An 18,936-nucleotide genomic window follows, 5' to 3' on the forward strand; every position below is an offset into this window, starting at 1 on the left:
ACACTATGAGCTGGATGTAGAGTTCCAGGTCCTCTGTACTTTCACCAGAAACCATCACCAATAAATGTAACATATTTTAATGATCAAATTATTTACACATTACCCAAACTCTGTTGTTTTGTTTGTGATATTGCTGCACGATTAAGATATATTTTTAAAGCACGTCTTCTGCAATGTAATGGCCAAAATTCTGTTCTCTGTAAACTTTAACTGACAGATGCCACATGTGGTTTATTAATTATTTTCATTACATTGATAACCTACACTTCACTGTAACAGGCCAGCAGGGGTAGGGCAATCTCAGGGCGTGGGGACTCCTGAACAGTTGTCACTGGCTATGAAGCTCAATCTGGAACTCTGTCTTCTCTGTCCCAGAAGTACAACCACCTACCCTTCCTCAGAAAGACTCCCCTTGGTGTGCAGTTGCTCACAATGGAACAGAGGTGAATATGGCCTGAAACTGTTATTGGTGTGTGTAATGTGAATTTTCACACATTTTGATTTTTGCAAAGAGAATGGATGAAAGGTAAAGCTGTTGGTATCTATAGCTACATCATCTTAAAGGAATATTGGCAGACTTTTTAACACTTACTATTTAATTAGTTGCAGTGTTCTTGATACAGAGTTTTTATTCTGGTTACATTAGCCAGCAATCAATAAACCTTGTTTCTGTTTGTGAGTGAGTGAGAGAGAGAGAGAGAGAGAGAGAGAGAGAGAGAGAGAGGATGCACATGCATGGTTTTGAAAATCCCACCTACATACATATCATAGTCACATAGCTGATGGTGTGGAGTGGTTGTCCTTTTTACTAAGGAGTGATGAATTCACAAGTGGGTTATGCAGATCACATAAGTGCCAGGAACACCCTTGTGCCACACCACACCTTCATGCACTCTGTAAATACCACATATTTTACAGAAGATGGTACAGCTAATAATGTTTCTGAGAGTATTAAAAAGTTTTATTGGGACTTAAAAAAAAATAAAATTCTTCCATCTGCAAAGCCAGGCTCCCTTAGTAGCAGGAATCCAATTATACAGAGTTCAGAGGGAGAAAAAAAAACATAACTAACAGTAGAAAACTCCTCTAAAATAACCCCAATAGTTTTTCTATAGACTCAGTCAATCTCAGTCAATCCCAGGGCTAAAAGCAAGTGTTGTCCCATTGCGGAGTTCTATTTCTCTCTCCTCACTGTGTGGCATGGGGTGACAGCCCAGGATGCAAGGATGCAACTGTACCATTGCTAGATCAATGACAGACTGAACAGAAGCAGTAATCTGTATGACACGCATTTGGTTTACTCCTAGTCTGTGAGTAGGGGCTCAATTTGGCAAACATTTAAACATGTGCTTAAACCCTAATGCTTTGCTGAACTCAGGCCCTGAAGAACAAGCAGAAGCAAATCAAAGCTCCCTCTAAAGAATAGTTCCTGCAGGGCATGCCAGGAGCTGATCTATTGGGCAAGTGTGTGAATGTGCAGGGGATAATCCTGGTATCTCTACACCCTGGTGACTTTTGCAGAATCAGCAGGTAGGGTCACTAGTACAGGGTGAATGGAGTCTCTTCCCTTTTCCAAGGGCAGAGTACTGCTTCCACTGTGTCACTGGCTCTACTGGCCCAGAAGCAAAGCAACCATCTGAAATCTCATTGTCACTTTCCCACTTAGCATCTTGCGTCACTCCTAGATTGTTGCTCTGATCATAAATTTTATTTTGAATATTTAAACATTGTAAACTCCAATCCAAGTTATTTGGGATGGGGAAGGGGGAGCTTGATTTGATTTTTTTTTAATATAAATTGTGTTTGCAGTTAGTTGGTGTTTTATATTAATTGACATGTGCCTAGAGATTATGATTGATGCATTTTTAATAAATCCTAAAATAAATCATATTAAATTAACCAAACTAGTCTCTTGATTAATTCTGAGTAACCAGATTAATCTCATAAATTCCAAGCCACATTACTTAGTGACAGGGTTGACTCTATAACATGATTTCATGAATGATCCCACCTGGCTCTGTTCCCAGAAAGCAGCCCTCACTGCACACTCCTATTCACCTATGACTTGACTCTCTCATATTTCAGATGGCCACATGGACACTTTGCTAGGCATATTTCAGGAGCCCATTGTGTACAAGTACTGTACAAACACAGAAAGCTGGTCCCCACCTCAAAGAGCCTACCGTTTAAATGTAAGATGGCTACAGCTGCTTAGCCTATAATGTGTGTGTGCCTGTGCATGAAATCCACAGGCATATGTGAGGAGGGCTGGAGGTAGCTCAGAGGGCAATCCATTTGGAGGTGGGAGGGGGCAACCAGGTTGGATGTGTGCTGAGAGTGGAGGACCAAAAGGACCATATATTCCATGGTCTCTGATAGGCTCTCTCCTCAGCCTCAGTTTCCCTGATCAACAGGGAATCCACAGAAGTCCCTCAGCTTCCCCAATCCTACCTAGTACCTGTCTGATTTGCTAGCACCTGGGGAGACTCATATGCCAAATTTTGAAAATAATACTCGTACCTACTACTAACAACAACAAATAGCATGCTAGGGAGAGTTGAAAACTCTGGGGATTGCTACAATGATATGGAGACTTTTACCTACAAATCAGCAGTTTAATTCCAGCCAGATTGACAGTAATCAAAATCTGACACCAATGTAAAATGTGTTGAAGGTTTCAGTGATTCCAGACTTGCACTGAAATCATTAAAACACCAAGTGAAAATCTCTGTGTAAACACTTTTATTTTAGAATAAACGTGTCTGATTCTGATTTAACTTGAGCCATATTTTACTGATTTAAGCAAAAGCAAACTACGGTACTCTTATTCCAAAATAGGAGTGTCCACATCTGCAGGCTTGCACTGAGAAACAAATGGTATGAATTCAAATCCATTGAGTTAGTTCAATGCAAGTTTGTGTGCAGACACGGCCTCATTCCAGTTCCCAGTAGCCAGGTATAGGGAGCTAAACAGACGACACTGCAAAGAACACCAGCAGAATTGGTACTAATATGACCCCTTTTTGCGTGTCTCAGCAGAGAGGCCAAGGACTAAATTGCCCACAAGATTAAACTCCCCTCTCTGGCCAGGAGTGTTCCCCTCCAGGTCAAGCATGAGCTGCAGAGGCAGGGTGGGGATGCAGGTGAGTCGGGGGGTGGGGGGGGAGGAAGTTTGCCCTGCTTCCTAGGCTAAATCTATTCTGTATATAAGCAGAGAAGCTCCATCTCCAGAGCCACCAATCTGGCACCTTCCCCCAGCAGTGAAATCATGAAATCAACAAGAAAAATAAGAAAAGCCAGCATGTGTGCAGAGGAACAGAAAGTGACTCACTCACCCACTGGTTCCAGGTCTCTGGGCCTGAGAGAAACGCCAGTCCGGGTTAGGCTGAGCTTGCTGCAAGGGAAACAGAAAAGTAATTTAATGCCTCTATTCTTGCCTTTGGAAATCAAAGCAAATTGATCCAGGATTATTGCAGCCTGGAAATCCATCCATGCTTAGGAGAAGCTAAAAATGTAGATGAAAGAGAATAATTTTAAAATTCAGTGGAGTAACCAGAAATATCCCTCTCTCTCCAGGTAAAACAAACAAACAAAGACACAAAACAACCAGATCCCCCTCCCTCTTGAATATTCCTGAATCAAGACAATTGCTAAAAAGCATGACAAAACAATTCAGTGAATAATCTTCCAGAATAAGCTCAGGAAACCAAGCTGTGAAAGAAATGAAGCATGCTATGGACTGATAAGGGCATCAGTTTAATCTGAAGAACTCTATAGTACCAGAAATAATTAGCTGAGGGAGAAACAGAGTTAATTGATACTGAGAAAGATGTGTTATAATGCCAGAAGCTGGAATGATACCAGAACTTCCTAATTTGTCCTTTCTCCCTTTCTAAAAATGCTTCCACAGTGTCTTGATTTCACATTCTATATTTTAATTAATGTTTTCCTGGATACTGTGTCCTTTGTGCATTACAGTATTTTTCTGTCTATGTAGAAAAGAATTCACTTCCCACAACAAAATATATTATTTGTTTAGGAGACACAACAGACTATAGACATAACAGACTACCATGGAACTTGATTAGTGGGCCCTGTATCACTTTCCACTCAGTTTTACTATCAGAGAAGGGGCAGTTTGTAAATAAAGGAATATATGAAACAGCTCTATGTATTAAGTCTTTATAAGGAGAGTTAAAAGGGAGAACTGTTTTCTGTCTGAAATACAAGTACTTCCAAAAACCACAGACTTCTAGCTATCTTCTTAATTAACTCTGCAGTAATACCATGCTGCCTTTAGCACTGTAAAGATGTCCCCTGGGTTATCTTTGGAATGAGCAGTTTAGGCTTTATAAAGCAGAACAGGAGTTTACTAAGGAAAATGGAAGATAGATACAGCTGACCTAGTTTTTATTTGGCAGAAGTTGTGATATTACTAATTTACCTATAGCTTTCATGATTATGGTAAAGAAAAGCCTCAGAATAACTACTGACTTCCCCACAAAGGAGTCTCTTTGTCATCCAAGCTGTATTTATGCAAATTAAAAAGTATCTATCTTTGACTTTTAAAAAAAAATATTTACACACACACAACAATACATAAATAGACACACATTTTGTAAATGATGCCGTCTCTATTTATTTTCTGAAATGTTACTGTAATTGTCACTTTCAATTTTAGGACATACAGTTACTGACAAAAATAATTTTAGAGCTGGATCCCAAAATGATCAAACCTGGATGCCTAAATTTAGGCATTTATAGCCACGTCTAGGCATCTAAATAAAAATCGCCTTATTTTCAACTGTCCTGAGCACCCTCTGATCTTACTGAGTTCAGTGGGAGCTGCAGGTGTCAAGCATCTCTAAAACTGGGGGCTTGGCTACACTTGAAACTCCAAAGCGCTGCCGTGGGAGTGCTCTCACGGCAGCGCTTTGAATTGCGAGTGTGGTCGCAGCGCCAGCGCTGGGAGAGAGCTCTCCCAGCGCTGCAGGTACTCCACCTCCCCATGGGGATTAGCTTGCAGCGCTGGGAGCGCGGCTGGGGCACTGTTTACACTGGTGCTTTGCAGCGCTGTAACTTACTGCGCTCAGGGGTGTGTTTGTTTCACACCCCTGAGCGAGAAAGTTGCAGCGATGTGAAGCACTAGTGTAGCCAAGGCCTCGGGCTACATATTTATGCTTCCAAGTTTGAAAATTTTGGCCGGAGTTGTCATCATGACGTGATGAGCATGTAGTACAATACGTCACCAAGTGAAAAGTTTCTGCCACACACCTACAAAATACAAAAAGATCAAAACAGATAAACTTTGTTTAGCAAACTACTCAGTTCCAAGTCCAGCTTCACACACAGAATAAAGCAGTAAGAGCTAAATACAAAAAACTTCAAATTTAACTTGAAGAAAAGCTGGAAAGCTTGCCTCTCTGTCCAACATAATAAGTTGGTCCAATAAAAGATATGACCTTATCCACTTTGGCTCGCTAATATCCTGGGACCAACACAGCTATAGTAACACTACATATAACAATGCAACGTGTCACTTACAAAACTTAGAGTATGTAATCAAGGAATGGTTTAAGGAGAAGCTGCAGTTACCTGGGCCAGTCACTCTCAATTTAGGGCTCTGATCCTGAAATGTTAGATGCTATTCCCACCCAGGCATCCCACCTCCATTATGCAGAGCCCTGACTTTTTCCCCTATCTCTTGCTGGACAGGTGGAGGTAATGCACTTTCCTCAGGAGGCCAAAGTGGATTGAAAGTCCTGAAGGGGAAGAGTGGATATTTATGAACAGTGACTCTGAAAGGACAGTAGGACACACACATAGCTTACCCCGTCACAGGGACTCACTAAAGCACTGGCCACCTGATCAAAGGCAGCCATGCTCTCCCCGGTAGTGGAATGGCTGAAAGGTCTTATGAAGAGGAAATCTCCTTGATCAGACATTGGAGAGAAACAAGACTTGTACTGTTGTGCCTGGGACACCAGCCCTGCTCCACCCACATCCAAATACTTGATGAAACCGTCCGGATTCAACTGCCCAGGGAAGTTGGATGTGGACTTGCGGCCTGTCCTCCTACAACAGTGTGAGAGGGGCCAGCCTGCAGCTGTGGAGACTGATTTGAGGCACCTGGTGCCAAGGACAGCCAGCATCACGCATGACACCAGGGAAATGGCTACCAGGGAGATGATGAGGTAGAGAGTGACGCTGGATGCTCTGGAAGGCAATTTGGGAAGGTCCAAGGCCTTGGCAAAGTCTTGTACTGCATTCTCCTCGGGGGAGATTACTAGAGCCACTGAGGCGGACAGGGAGGGAATCCCATTGTCCCTCACCTGGACCACTAGCCTGTGGGGCGCTTCTGACTCCCTAAGTGCCTCAGTTATTCGGATCTCTCCGGAGCGGAGTTCCACCCGGAAGGGACACGGCTCACTGGTCTCCTGGAGCTGGTAGGAGAGCCAGGCATTGTGGCCGCTGTCAGCATCCACCGCCACAATCTTGGCGACTAAGTAGCCGGGTTCTGCTGAGGAGGGGACTGTCTGTTGGAAGGCGGAGCCCCTGGGGACAGGTGGGTACACAATGGTAGGTGCGTTGTCGTTCTGATCCAGGACAAACAGGTGGAGCATGGCGGTGCTACTCAGGGCAGGGGACCCAGCGTCCTGCACCTCCACGGGCACCTGGAACACTTTGTCCTGCTCATAGTCAAGAGCCCGTAAGGCGTAGATGGTGCCATTCTCTGGGTTGATGTGGAAGTAGGTTGAGATGGGCACATCCTGCGTGCCAGTGTCCAGAATGGAGTAGGAAAGCTTGGAATTGGTGCCCACATCAGGGTCAGAGGCGGATACAGAGAACACGGAGGCCCCAGGAAGGGTGTTCTCCTGAATGTGGGCCGTGTAGGAGGGGCTGGAAAATCTGGGCACATTATCATTCACATCGGAGATCTGCAGGAAAATGGTTTGCTCAGTGGACCTTCGAGGGGACCCAGCATCTGTGGCTGTAACAGTGATGTTGTATCCAGCAGCCTTCTCTCGATCCAGAGGCCCAGCAGTGACCAGTGAGTAATGCCCTTTGAAGGAGCTCACCAGTTTAAAAGGAAGATCATTGCTTATCTGCAGGTGGACGTGTCCGTTTTCCCCAGAGTCACTGTCCTTTGCACCAATTAGCGCTATCACAGTCCCTGGGGGTGCATCTTCCTGCACGGGGCTGGACAGGGAAGTCAGCACAATGTCCGGGCTGTTATCGTTCACGTCCACCAGTTCCACCCGGAGGCTGCAATGCCCCTCCATTGCGGGAGAGCCCTTGTCTCTGGCTCGAATGGTGATCTCATAAGCGCTGGAGTTCTCGTAATCCAGCGGGGCTTTGGTTGTGATCTGCCCTGTCTGGGGGTCCAGGCTAAACAGCCTGAGGAATGTATCGGGGGCATTATTGCTGGTTTTGAATGAATATTCAACCTGTCCATTCAGGCCTTCATCCAAGTCAGTGACGTTCAGCTGTGTAACCAGCGTCCCTGACAGGACATTTTCTTCCAGAAACACTTTGGAAATTGGCGGATCACACGCAGGGGGGTTGTCATTGGCATCCAGGACATGAACTGTGATCCTGGCAGTGCCTGATCTCACCGGGTTCCCACCATCGAGAGCTGTTAGGGTTAAGTGATGGGCTGCCACTTTCTCTCTATCCAAGGCTTTCTCCAGCACTATTTCAGGCATTTTCACACCATCTCCTCTTACATTTATGCTCAGGGCAAAATGGTCACTGGCGCTGAGTTCATAGGTGGAGATGGAGTTGGAGCCCATATCTGGGTCTTCTGCTACCTCCAGGGGTAAGCGAGTCCCTGGGTTTGCTACCTCGGTGATCTCTAAAGAAACTTCCTTCTTCGGGAACTGCGGCGCGTTGTCATTGACATCTAGGATTTCCACCTCCACCCGGTGCAGCTGTAGCGGGCTCTCCAGCACCAGCTGGAGCTGCAGGGAGCACGTGGAGCTCCGACCGCACAGTGCTTCCCGGTCTAGTTTCTCATTCACAAGCAGGACTCCGTCGGCCAGGTTCACCTGGAAGTGCTGGCGGCCGCCCTCGCTGACCAGCCGCAGGCTGCGGGCCGAGAGGCTCCGCACGTCCACACCCAGATCCTTGGCAATGTTCCCCACAAAGGAGCCGGGCTCGAGGCCTTCGGGCACTGAGTAGCGAGTCTGTGCGCGAGCCGGGTCCAGCAGAGAGAGGAAAGCACCAAGCAGCAGGAGCTGCCAGCGCAAACTCGGTCTCCCGGCCATGCCGCGCTCAGCTGTGTGTATCCGAAGCCACTCGGCGCCGCCTCCCCAGCTCCCGTCCCGCTCGCTGCCTCCCAGGAACTCGCGCAGCCGGTTCCAGTGTCCCCAAAGTCCGCTTCTCGGGTGCTCCCGGCTGCCTGGCAGGGCGTAGCGGCGGGGGAGGGGAAAGGAGACGCGGGGGGAGCTGCAGCCGGAGGAGCTGGAGGGGGGCTGATCTCAAACGCTCAGTTCGCCGGCAAAGAGCGTCGCAGAAAGTCGGCAGGCGCTGGATGCTGACAAGTGACTATCCCTCCTCCCGACAGCAGTGCCCCTTCCCCAAAACTCACCCAGCCTGCGCTTCACACACGCAGCCCCGCCACACCCTCCCCGCTCTGCACCTCCGGGACGCTGGCAGCGAGTCACCGGCAAAGGACACCCTAACCCCGGGGTGCGTTCAGCTCCGGCGGGGTGGCCAATGCGAAGGGCAGGTGCTGAGCAGAGCGCTCAGGGAGAGCTGTGACTTAACACAGAACCTGGGGGGCGGGGGCGGCGGGGGCAGACGCGGTACAGAGAGTGGCCGTGTCCTCTCCCCTGGCCCGGCACGAGAGGTTTAGCGCTGTCCTATAGCACGTCTGGTGCCTTTGTAACACACCGACCCGGCCAGATACGCTGCAGGTCACACGGCGGGGGCAGCTGGGGACACTGCATTGGCACATTCAGGGAGCTCACCTCAGTGGAGAAGCTGCGATCAGGCGGGCTGTTGCCCGAGCTGTTTCCGAGGCTCACAGAGGGTTTCATGAACATGAACTCGCTGATGTCCGAGACTGAAGAGAAGCAGGATCTATGCCCCCGGGCAGGGGGGGCCGTGGCAGTCACCTGCATGTCGATCGTGGCGTCCCCCAGGCTGGGCTGGTACTGTACGTGTCCGAGCAACGGATTTGGGGGCACCCGGAGCGTGGCCGCTTTCACACAGCAGCCAACCGCACCACGTGCGTCTCCCCTGACACACCGGACACCCAGCCCCACCAAAGCAGCCAATGACAACACTGAGATTATTACTAATGAAATGATTAAATACAGTGTTAACCTGGGGACGCTCTCACTTTCCGCCGCCTGAGCCTTTAACCCCAGGAAGGCTTCGGGGGCATTCTCCTCCAGCAACACCAACACGGTGACGGAGGTGGACATGGGCGGCTCGCCTGAGTCTTTGACTACCAAGAAGAGTTCCTGCGTGGCAGCATCCTGCTCCTGGAGGGCTCGAGTGGTCCGGATTTCTCCGGAGCGCAGGGCCACCCCGAAGAGACTAGGATCGGTTGCCTGCATTAAATGGTAGGCGAGCCATGCATTTCGTCCGGAGTCTAGGTCCACTGCTATGATCTTCGTTATTAAGGCCTGGGGCCTGGTAGAGCGGGGAATCCTGAACTGGACTACTGAGTCCTTCCCGGTCAAAGGGAACTGGATCCCTGGGGCGTTGTCATTTTGGTCTGTGACGAAGACGTGGACCACTGTCCTGCTGCTGAGAGCGGGAGAGCCGCCATCCGAGGCTTCCACCTGGAACTGGAAATAAGTGGTTTGCTCGTAATCAAAAGGCAGCTTCGCCAAAACCTGCCCACTTGTTGGGTTTATGGAGATGTATGCGGAAGGATCCGCAGCGGGACCTTTCCCTGGGCTGCTCAGAACAGAATAGGAAAGGCGCGAGTTCTGGTCCAAATCTGGATCGGTTGCGGATACCGTGACCAGTATTTCCCCCACCGGGTTGTTCTCTTTCACGATGACTTCATAAGAAGTTCTCTCGAACTGTGGCGTGTTGTCATTGATGTCTGCAAGCGTGATGGAGAGAATTGTGTGTCGCGAGAGAGGGGGGCTTCCCAGGTCAGAGGCGGAGATGGTGACATTGTACTGGGAGACGCTCTCGCGGTCCAGCCCTTGGCTGGTGAGCAGGGAATACTGGTGCTCAAAGTCTTTCCGAAGTTTGAAGGGAAGGCTTCTGGGTAGATGGCACTGGACTCTCCCATGCTCCCCGGAGTCTCTGTCTTTCACGTGTATCACAGCGACCACAGTCCCGGGAGGGGCATCTTCACTCAGGGAGCTAGAGAAGGAGGTGAGGACCACCTCTGGGGGATTGTCATTTACATCCGTGATCTCTACAGTGACGCTACAATGCTCCTCCATTGTGGGAGAGCCCATATCCTTGGCCTCAACTTCAATCTCGTAGACAGACGCGTCTTCGAAATCTAGATTCCCCTGAACTCGGATTTCTCCCGTCTGATTGTCTATTGTCAATATCCTTCGCAAGGCTTCCGAGTTGTGGCTGCCCAGGGAATAGCGTACGTCTCCGTTAGGCCCTTCATCCACGTCTGTGGCATTCAGTTTAATGACTAGCGTGCCCGAGGGAGAGTTTTCCACCAAACGAGCTTGATAGGAGGGTTTATCGAACACTGGATGGTTATCACTGGCATCTAGAACCCGGACAGCAATTCGTGTTTTGCTAGACCTGGGGGGAAAGCCGCCCTCTTCAGCTGTCAGGACCAAATGGTGGACAGGTCTGTGCTCCCTGTCCAGCGCTCTTTCCAGCACCAGCTCCGGGAATTTGCTGCCATCTGTACGTGCCTTCACGTTGAGATTGAAATTCTCATTGGCGCTGAGGTGGTAGGTCTGCAAAGCATTAGAGCCCACGTCCGGGTCCTGCGCCTGATGGATAGGAAAGCGGGCGCCCAGAGAGGCCAGTTCATAGATCTGTAAAGCGATCTCGCTGCTCGGGAATTCAGGAGGATTATCATTTATATCCAATATTTCCACTTCAGTGCGGTAGAACTCCGCTGGATTTTCGATAGCGAGTTTGAGATGCAAGAAGCACCGCGAGTTCTGCCCGCAGAGCCACTCTCTGTCGATTCTGTCATTGACCACTATAATCCCAGTGTTCACATTCACAGAGAAATATTGGGAATCAGAATCAGAAAGAACCTGCAGATTAGCAGCCGCGAGTTTTGCCACATCTGTCCCTAGATCCTTAGCAATATTTCCCACAAAGGTACCTCGAGTCAGTTCCTCTGGGATAGAGTAACGGATCTGGGCGGAAGAGTTATGCAAAAACAAACAGAGAGAAAAGAAAAGTAGGAGTCCCAGGGACCAGGCAGACTTTCCTGCTCTTAGCATCTTTCTAAATCCACAGCGAGAAGCTATGCACAGCAAAGAAAGCGTGTCTGCTTAAACTGCTGGGCGATGAACTGTGGGTCTGTAATAAAGTATCAGAGAGAAAGGGGTCTGCTCTCACTGTTTATCTCTCATACACTGTTTTGGGCACCTATCGAGAGAAGCAGATAGGGCTCCGGCGGGAAAGGGGATTGGTACGCGCTGATCGCCAGTATTAGCCTCTTATTCATTGGCTAAGAGTGTCTTCCCGTTTATCCAATCACTAGCTTCCTTCCCGGGACGGCAACACAAGCACCAATCCATGGGCGGAAGTTGCTGCTGCATAACAAAGGTCCGTGGAACCTGCAGTTTTTAACCTAGAGACAAACCGCAAACAATGATGAACAAAGCGAACTTTTTGTGATTTAAGCATGAGTGTCAGCAGCAAGGCTTGCAGAAGCGTGATCCGAATTACCTGTTTGCAAAACAGAAGCATTTTCTTGAAAACACACACTGACACTTTGCATGAACTGAAACCCTTTAAATTAGGTTCAGACGGTCTCATTTGGAACTGAAAGTTAGTTAAATGAGAACAAATAATCAATGTCCGTCCCTCTCTTTTCCCCTCCTTTCCCTCATTAGAGCTTCCAGATTAATCTCATTTAATTAATTGCTTGCACACGTCCTGTCACAACCATGTTATAAATTTGTCATTGTTTAAGGCACAGTCCAGTGAACTAAATCCCTGATTTTCTGACTCACAAACTAATGAACAGTTCATTGTGTGAGCACGAGTGTGGCTGGAATACCTGCCTTACACACAACATCTGGAGCGTTACTTTACATAAACCAAATAAAAGAAACCCTTGGTGCCTGAGCGCACTTCATAACACATTTTCACAGTTCATCCCTAGACACAAATCCCATGTGCTGATCTGTTCTTGGTCATATAGGAAACACGCTTCAAGACACCCGTGTCATTTGTGAGAAATGAAGGGCAAAAGTGCCATCTCACCTGACCGGATTCATTCGATGTATCCGTACCAGATAAGAAAGTGTCAATTTCCATCGCAAGGGCACTGGGTGGGGGACAACTCATAGGTCTCATAAAGGTGAAGTCACTTCTGTCTGAGCCTGGAGAAAAGCAGGTCCTATAACACTGACTCTGAGAGTCTGTGGGCCTGAGTGTCACCTCCATGTATTTCAACGTGCCGTCCGTGTTCAGCTGAAGCTTTGGGCTGGAGTGTTTGAAAATGTCCCTAGAGGGTGAGTTGCTCAGGCAGCAACAGGAGTGTCCGTCTCTTTTTCTGAGGCACTTTGCAGAGAATACGATGAAAGTAACAAGAGACACCATGCTAACTGCCACCAGCGCAATAATTAAATAGAGAGTCCGGTCGGGCTTATCTTTGGGGCTTGTAAGGAAATCGCGAGATTTGGAGTTTTCCTCCGACGCCTTGTCTTCTAAGGAAACCATAATGGTGACTGTGCAGGACAAAGCTGGGTCCCCGTTGTCCTTGACTAGCACGACGATTTTCTGCGCGGCCAGGTCTGTCTCTTGGAAGCCCCGGGTGGTCCGGATTTCTCCTGTGTAAGGAGCCACTCGGAACAAGGAGGGGTCTGTTGACTGTGGTAGCAGCGAATAGGAGAGCCAGGCGTTATGTCCAGAATCTGCATCCACTGCTGTGACTTTGGTGACCATGTAGCCAACGGGAACAGACTGGGGTATCCTGTGGGGCGCTGCGACCTGGCTGCCAGTCACCGGCTGCAAAACGACCGGGGCGTTATCGTTCTGATCCAGAATAAAGACGTAGACGGTAACATTGGAGCCGTGAGGAGGAGACCCCGAGTCCTGCACAGCCACGGGGATTTGCAGCACCTGAAGCAACTCAAAGTCAAAAGTGCGCTGCGCGTAAACATTGCCATTGTCGGGGTTAATGTGAACGAAGGAAGAGGCAGGCGCATCCTGGATCTCACTTCCCGCTATAGAGTAAGTGAGGCGGGAATTTTCTCCCTCGTCGGGATCGGAAGCAGACACGGTGCAGAGCAAGGAGCCCGGGGGGTTGTTCTCCCTCAGGAAGGCGTTGTAAGAAGTCTGAGAAAAGCGAGGGGGGTTGTCATTGACATCCGAAATGTTCAGAAGTATTGTGGTCTCGGTGATCAGAGAGGGGGATCCTGCGTCTCTGGCAGTCAGCTCAATGGTGTATTGAGAGACGGATTCTCTGTCCAGCTTCTCCCGGGTGATCAGCGCATAGTGGTTTTCGAAGGATTTAATTTTGAATGGCAAATTTGGTGCTATTCCTAAACTCACTTCCCCATTGGCACCCGAGTCTCGGTCTCGCACACTGAAAAGCCCCACTACGGTCTCCAAGGGGGTGTTTTCTGGCACTGGGTTTACCAAGGAGGTCAGCTGGACCTCTGGGGAATTGTCATTGACGTCTTCTATTTCCACCTGGAGAACGCAGTGACCTTCCATTTCCGGCACGCCCCCGTCTCGGGCTCCTACGTGGATTTCATAGAAACCCGCTTCTTCGAAATCCACAACTCCCTGAATGCGGATGGCGCCAGTGGGGGGATCCAAATAAAACAACTTCCGGACGGAGTCGGAAGTGTGGACTGCAAAGGAGTACTGTACTTCTCCGCTGGGGCCCTCGTCAGGGTCAGTAGCATTGAGCTGAATAAGCAGAGTGCCCGCAGGGGTGTTTTCCGGCACGCTGACCTTGTAGACAGACTGGTCGAACACAGGTGCATTGTCGTTGATATCCACAACAACCACGGTTATCTGCGCAGTGCCTGACCTGGCCGGATTTCCCCCGTCAATGGCGGTCAGTACCAGCTGGTGTTCTCGCTGCTCCTCTCGGTCCAGGGCTTGCTCTAGCACCAGCTCCGGGAAGAGTTTGCCGTCCTTAAGCTTCTTCACATTCAGTGAGAAGTGCGGGCTGGGGCTGAGCCGGTAGGAGCTGACAGTGTTGGTCCCCACATCCGGGTCCTGGGCACTCTCCAGAGGGAAGCGCGCAGCCACGGTGGCTGACTCCGCTATCCTAACTGTGCGCTGGGCAATGGGAAAGCTGGGCGAATTGTCATTCAGGTCCAGAATCTCAACCTCCAGGCGGAAAAGCTCCAGGGGGGTTTCTATAACGACCTGCACCGGCAGCACACACCCCGCGCTGGCTCCGCACAGGCTCTCTCTGTCTATCTTTTCATTCACCAGCAGAGCGCCGTTGGCCAGGCTCACCGCAAAGTACCGTCTGCTCTCCTCTGAACCCAAGCGCAGCCTGCGACCCGAAAGATCCGCCACCTTTAAGCCTAGATCTTGAGCCACATTCCCCACCACTGTTCCCAGCTCCGACTCCTCCACCACTGAATAGCGAATCTGCCCAGAGACGCAGCCCCAGCAGCACAGGGAAAGCAAACTCAGTACTTGCCATTTCCAAGCGGGTTGCCCCGGGCTTCTGAGCTCCATTTCTGAGCTATCCTCTTTTAGAAAGAGTTTTTGTCCTGTCCCGGCACACAGGAGGCACGGGGGTCTGGATACGAGCTTCTAAAATCCCCGGTATTCCCCTCCACAGCTGATAGAACGGCGCCCGGGTTTGCCTAGCTGCAGCAGCGATTGTTAGTCACTGAGTGGAGGGGGTGGGATGGGGGAGGGGAGCTGAATCATAGCTACAGCGCCGGAGGAAAACGGGGAAGGCACAGAGAGGAAGAGCAGATCTCTACAGCCTAGATCAGCACCTCATTGGATGAGAGTTCCATCCGCTCTCGGCCAATGACAACGCCTCCTAAACACTTAAAGCTACAGAGAGGAGCGCCGCAAGCCCGCGTCAGGAGGACTAACTCCCCCAGAAGTACATTTCACAAGCGTTAGTCAGTGGTTTTGGCAGCTAAATTTAGCAGCTCAGATTTTTGTTCTCAAGGAAACAGCACGTCGTGGAAGAATACAAGGTACAAATTCTCATTATTTTGCTTTGGCAACCACAATCGTGACTTCAGACTTCACATCGCAACAAAGGACAAATCCTCAGTTGTGATGAATGCAGAACCCTGGTCTGTGTATAGAGTGATTTCACACCCTATGAAAAAGTATTTGTTAAACCCGATGAACGCTCCACATCAAACTGGTTTGGCGAAATATCCCCAATATCATTTTGAAACCTCAGGGTAACCAGATAGACCGGAGCACTTTCTAAACACCTTGCAACTGCCACCTTTCAGCACAAGATCTGGAAATCTGTCAGGGTTTCCCAACACTACTGCGATAATTTACCCCCCAAGAGAGTAAAATGTTCACACTATTTTGAGGCCTTGCCGTGTGTTTTAAAGAAACCCAGGCGGATTTCCAGAGACACAATCCATTGTGCACGTTTTTTTAAAGCTGCTGTACAAGGACAACAGTACAGTTATTACTTCTATGCAGGCTGAGAGAAATACCTCGCCTTCTTCACCAGGGACTCCAAACCACTTAAAACCAAAGAGTAAATAGATGTTTTCCAAATCACAAGTCATCTGAAATAACAGCAATTAACCAACATGCTAAGGACATCACAAGAAGACGTTTACTCAAACACCAAATATGTAATTGTCTCTCATTTCTCACCTCACTGGGATCGCTGAGGTTATTGCTGGCCAGAAGAGTGTCTGCGCTGTTCATGTCCGGTTGACTAACGGGTTTTGCAAACAGGAGATTGCTCCCCTCTGATAACGGAGTCTGATCGGGCTTTTGGAGAGAACATCGAGAAAGAAAATCTCCCCCAAAGGCAGTGGGGAACTCCAGTTTCTCCTCCACGCTCTGAAGACCTCTATCAAAATGTCTCCCTGCCTGCAGGGTATTTCCTCCCTTTAGATAAGTAGTCCAAACTGCATCCGAGTTTCTGGCTCTTGCATTTCTAAGGCTCTGCACGGCTAAAAATGCGCAAGTCATAGCAGAGAGGGCTGAGATTGCTGCCAGAGCAATTATGAGGTACACTGTCAGGTGGGGAAGGCCATCCTGTTCCAGGTTAGATCTCCTGAAGTCTGCTGAGCTCGGGTCAGGGTCCTGCTCTATGTTCATGATCACAGTGGTTGTGGTAGACATGGGCGGCTCCCCACCGTCTTCAACTACAAGGACAATCTTCTGCGTGGGGAAGTCTTGTTCAAGGAGAGCTCGGGTAGTTCTAATCTCCCCGGTGTATGGGGAGACTTTGAAGAGGCTTAGGTCTGTAGCTTGCTGCAGTTTGTAGGAGAGCCATGCGTTCCGCCCCGAATCTGGGTCCACAGCTGTCACTTTGGTCACGAAGTGTCCCGCCTGCGAAGAGAAAGGGACGGACTGCTGGGCCAGGAACCCCTTCCGAGCCACAGGATAGATAATCAGAGGAGCGTTATCGTTCCGGTCTAGGATGAAGATGGAGACAGTCACGTTGGTGCTGAGAGGCGGTGACCCGCGGTCCCTGGCTTGTATCTGCACAACTATCTGTTTGATTTGTTCATGATCGAACGAGGAGCTGCTGTAGATGGTCCCGTTCTCGGGGCTGACATAGACATAGGAGGAAACGGGCACCCCCTGCACGGTACTATCCACGATGGAGTAAGACAGCTGGGAGTTCCTGCCCTGATCGGGATCAAAGGCGGACACGAAGCAAATGGGAACGCCCAAAGCATTATTCTCTGGCACCTCCGCTTGGTAGGCAGGCTGGGAAAAGCGGGGTGGGTTATCGTTCAGGTCCGATATGTTTATCAGGAGGCTGCTCTGGCTGGAAAGTGGCGGCGATCCAGAATCTGTAGCTGTGATCACAACCTTATACTCCGAGACCTCCTCCCGATCCAGCGGGCCGCTGGTGACCCAGGAGTAGTGGTTCCTGAAGGACGGTAGGATCTGGAAGGGGATGTCTGCCGGGAGCTGCAGCTGAACCTCTCCGTTTTCCCTGGAGTCTCCATCACTTACACTGAGAAGAGCCACCGCCGTCCCCATTGGCGCGTCCTCTGGAACCGTGGCTGAGAGCGACGTGAACCTAACGCTAGGGGCGTTGTCGTTGACATCCGTTATCTCCACCAAGACGCTGCAATGGGCGTCCATAGAGGGAGAGCCCTTGTCTTTGGCCCTCACATCGATCTCGTATACTGTGCCCTCTTCATAGTCCACATTTCCCAGGACTCTTACCTCTCCGCTCCTTTCCTGAAGGCTGAACAACCGCCGGATTTTCTGGCGAGTGTGGCTGCTGAAGGAATAGGCGATCTCTCCATTCGTCCCCTCGTCCTGGTCGGTGGCATTTAATTTAATCACCATAGTCCCCTCCGGCGCATTTTCCAGCAGGGTTACTTTGTACACGGGCTGATCAAAGACGGGCGGGTTGTCGTTGGCGTCAATAACTGAGACGACAATCTCAGCAGTTCCGGATTTAGCAGGAAGCCCACCATCCAGTGCTGTGAGCACCAGCCGATGCTGTTCCTGCTGCTCCCGGTCTAGCGCCTTCTCCAGAACCAGCTCGGGGTGTTTGCTGCCGTCTTTACGATTCTTGACACTCAAGGTGAAACATCCAGGAGGGCTCAGCCGGTAGGTACTGACGGAGTTGGCTCCAAAGTCCAAATCTTCTGCAGGCTCCAGAGGGAATCGCGCGCCTGGCGCTGCGGACTCGGCAATCTCCAAGCGGGTGAGGCTAGTAAGGAACGCCGGAGCGTTGTCGTTCACATCCAGAACTTCCACTTCCACGCGGTGGGAAGTCAGCGGGTTGGCCAGCAAGATCTCCAGGTACAGCAGACAGCGCGGACTAGAGCCGCAGAGCCGCTCTCGGTCTATCCGTTCCTCCACCACCAAGACACCGCTCTGCACCTCTGCTCTGAAGTGCCTTTGAGCCGAGCCGGGCAGGATCTGCAGCTGTCGGGAGGTCACCCGGGCAGCATCCAGACCCAGGTCCCTAGCCACATCCCCAACAAAGGATCCCGGGGCCAGCTCCTCCGGGATGGAGTAACGGATCTGTGCCGCCTGCCCCCCACCCCGCAGCGGGAAGGAAACCAGAAGCAAAGCGCCTACTTGCCACTGCAGGAACCCCCTGCTCTCCACCGCTGAGCCCATGGTGCAGCCCAAACCGGGGGAACCCGCCCTGCCTTTTCCGGAGCTCTCTCCGCTCCGGCACAGCCGAGGCCACTGGGTGAGAGCAGCGGCAGGCGGCGGGTTTCAGACCCCCCAGGGGAGCAGAGCGGCGCAGAGCCAGCGTCCCTGCCTAGTTTCCCGGCAGAGCAGCAACAAGGAGCGCTTCGTCTGGCCCGGAGGAAGGGGTGGGACAGTCCCACTGTCAGTCAGAGGAGACTCGATCACCACTGCAACGGCAACATCTGATTCGTGGAAGAAAATCACCCACGCTCAGCTTACAGGCAGTGATGGGGAACGCTTAAAGGGCCAGCATGGCTAAGAGAGATAGGAAGCAATTTCCCAACAGCCAACAATTGCACTCGGCAGCCGATGAACTGAACTGTAAGTAATCACTCACGGAGCGTTTTACCTTAGTCACGGGTATCCGTTTGTTGCAGAGGCCAGATTTACCATTCACAATCTGGGGAATTGCACATTTCGTGCAAACCGGTAAATAAACAA

At 50.3% G+C, this 18,936-nt stretch overlaps 1 protein-coding gene across 33 annotated transcripts in view; it reads right to left on the reverse strand.

The window, feature by feature from the left end:
* The window catches only part of LOC116820233 (protocadherin gamma-A4-like), a 393,116-nt gene that overhangs the window by 33,149 nt on the left and 341,031 nt on the right, over positions 1–18,936 (reverse strand). For 28 of the 33 annotated variants that reach the window (XM_075068013.1, XM_075068012.1, XM_075068021.1 and 25 more), the window contains exon 2: positions 3,336–3,394. In XM_075068013.1, coding sequence (XP_074924114.1) covers positions 3,336–3,394 — 59 coding nt within the window. Of the gene's footprint in view, positions 1–3,335; positions 3,395–5,831; positions 8,283–14,793; positions 15,025–15,966; positions 18,500–18,936 lie in introns of those variants that run through there. The other 5 variants (XM_075068038.1, XM_075068041.1, XM_075068035.1 and 2 more) reach the window with 4 other exon arrangements.

This window comes from Chelonoidis abingdonii, chromosome 7, assembly GCF_003597395.2.
Source record: "Chelonoidis abingdonii isolate Lonesome George chromosome 7, CheloAbing_2.0, whole genome shotgun sequence".
In the NCBI taxonomy this organism is placed as follows: Eukaryota; Metazoa; Chordata; order Testudines; family Testudinidae; genus Chelonoidis; species Chelonoidis abingdonii.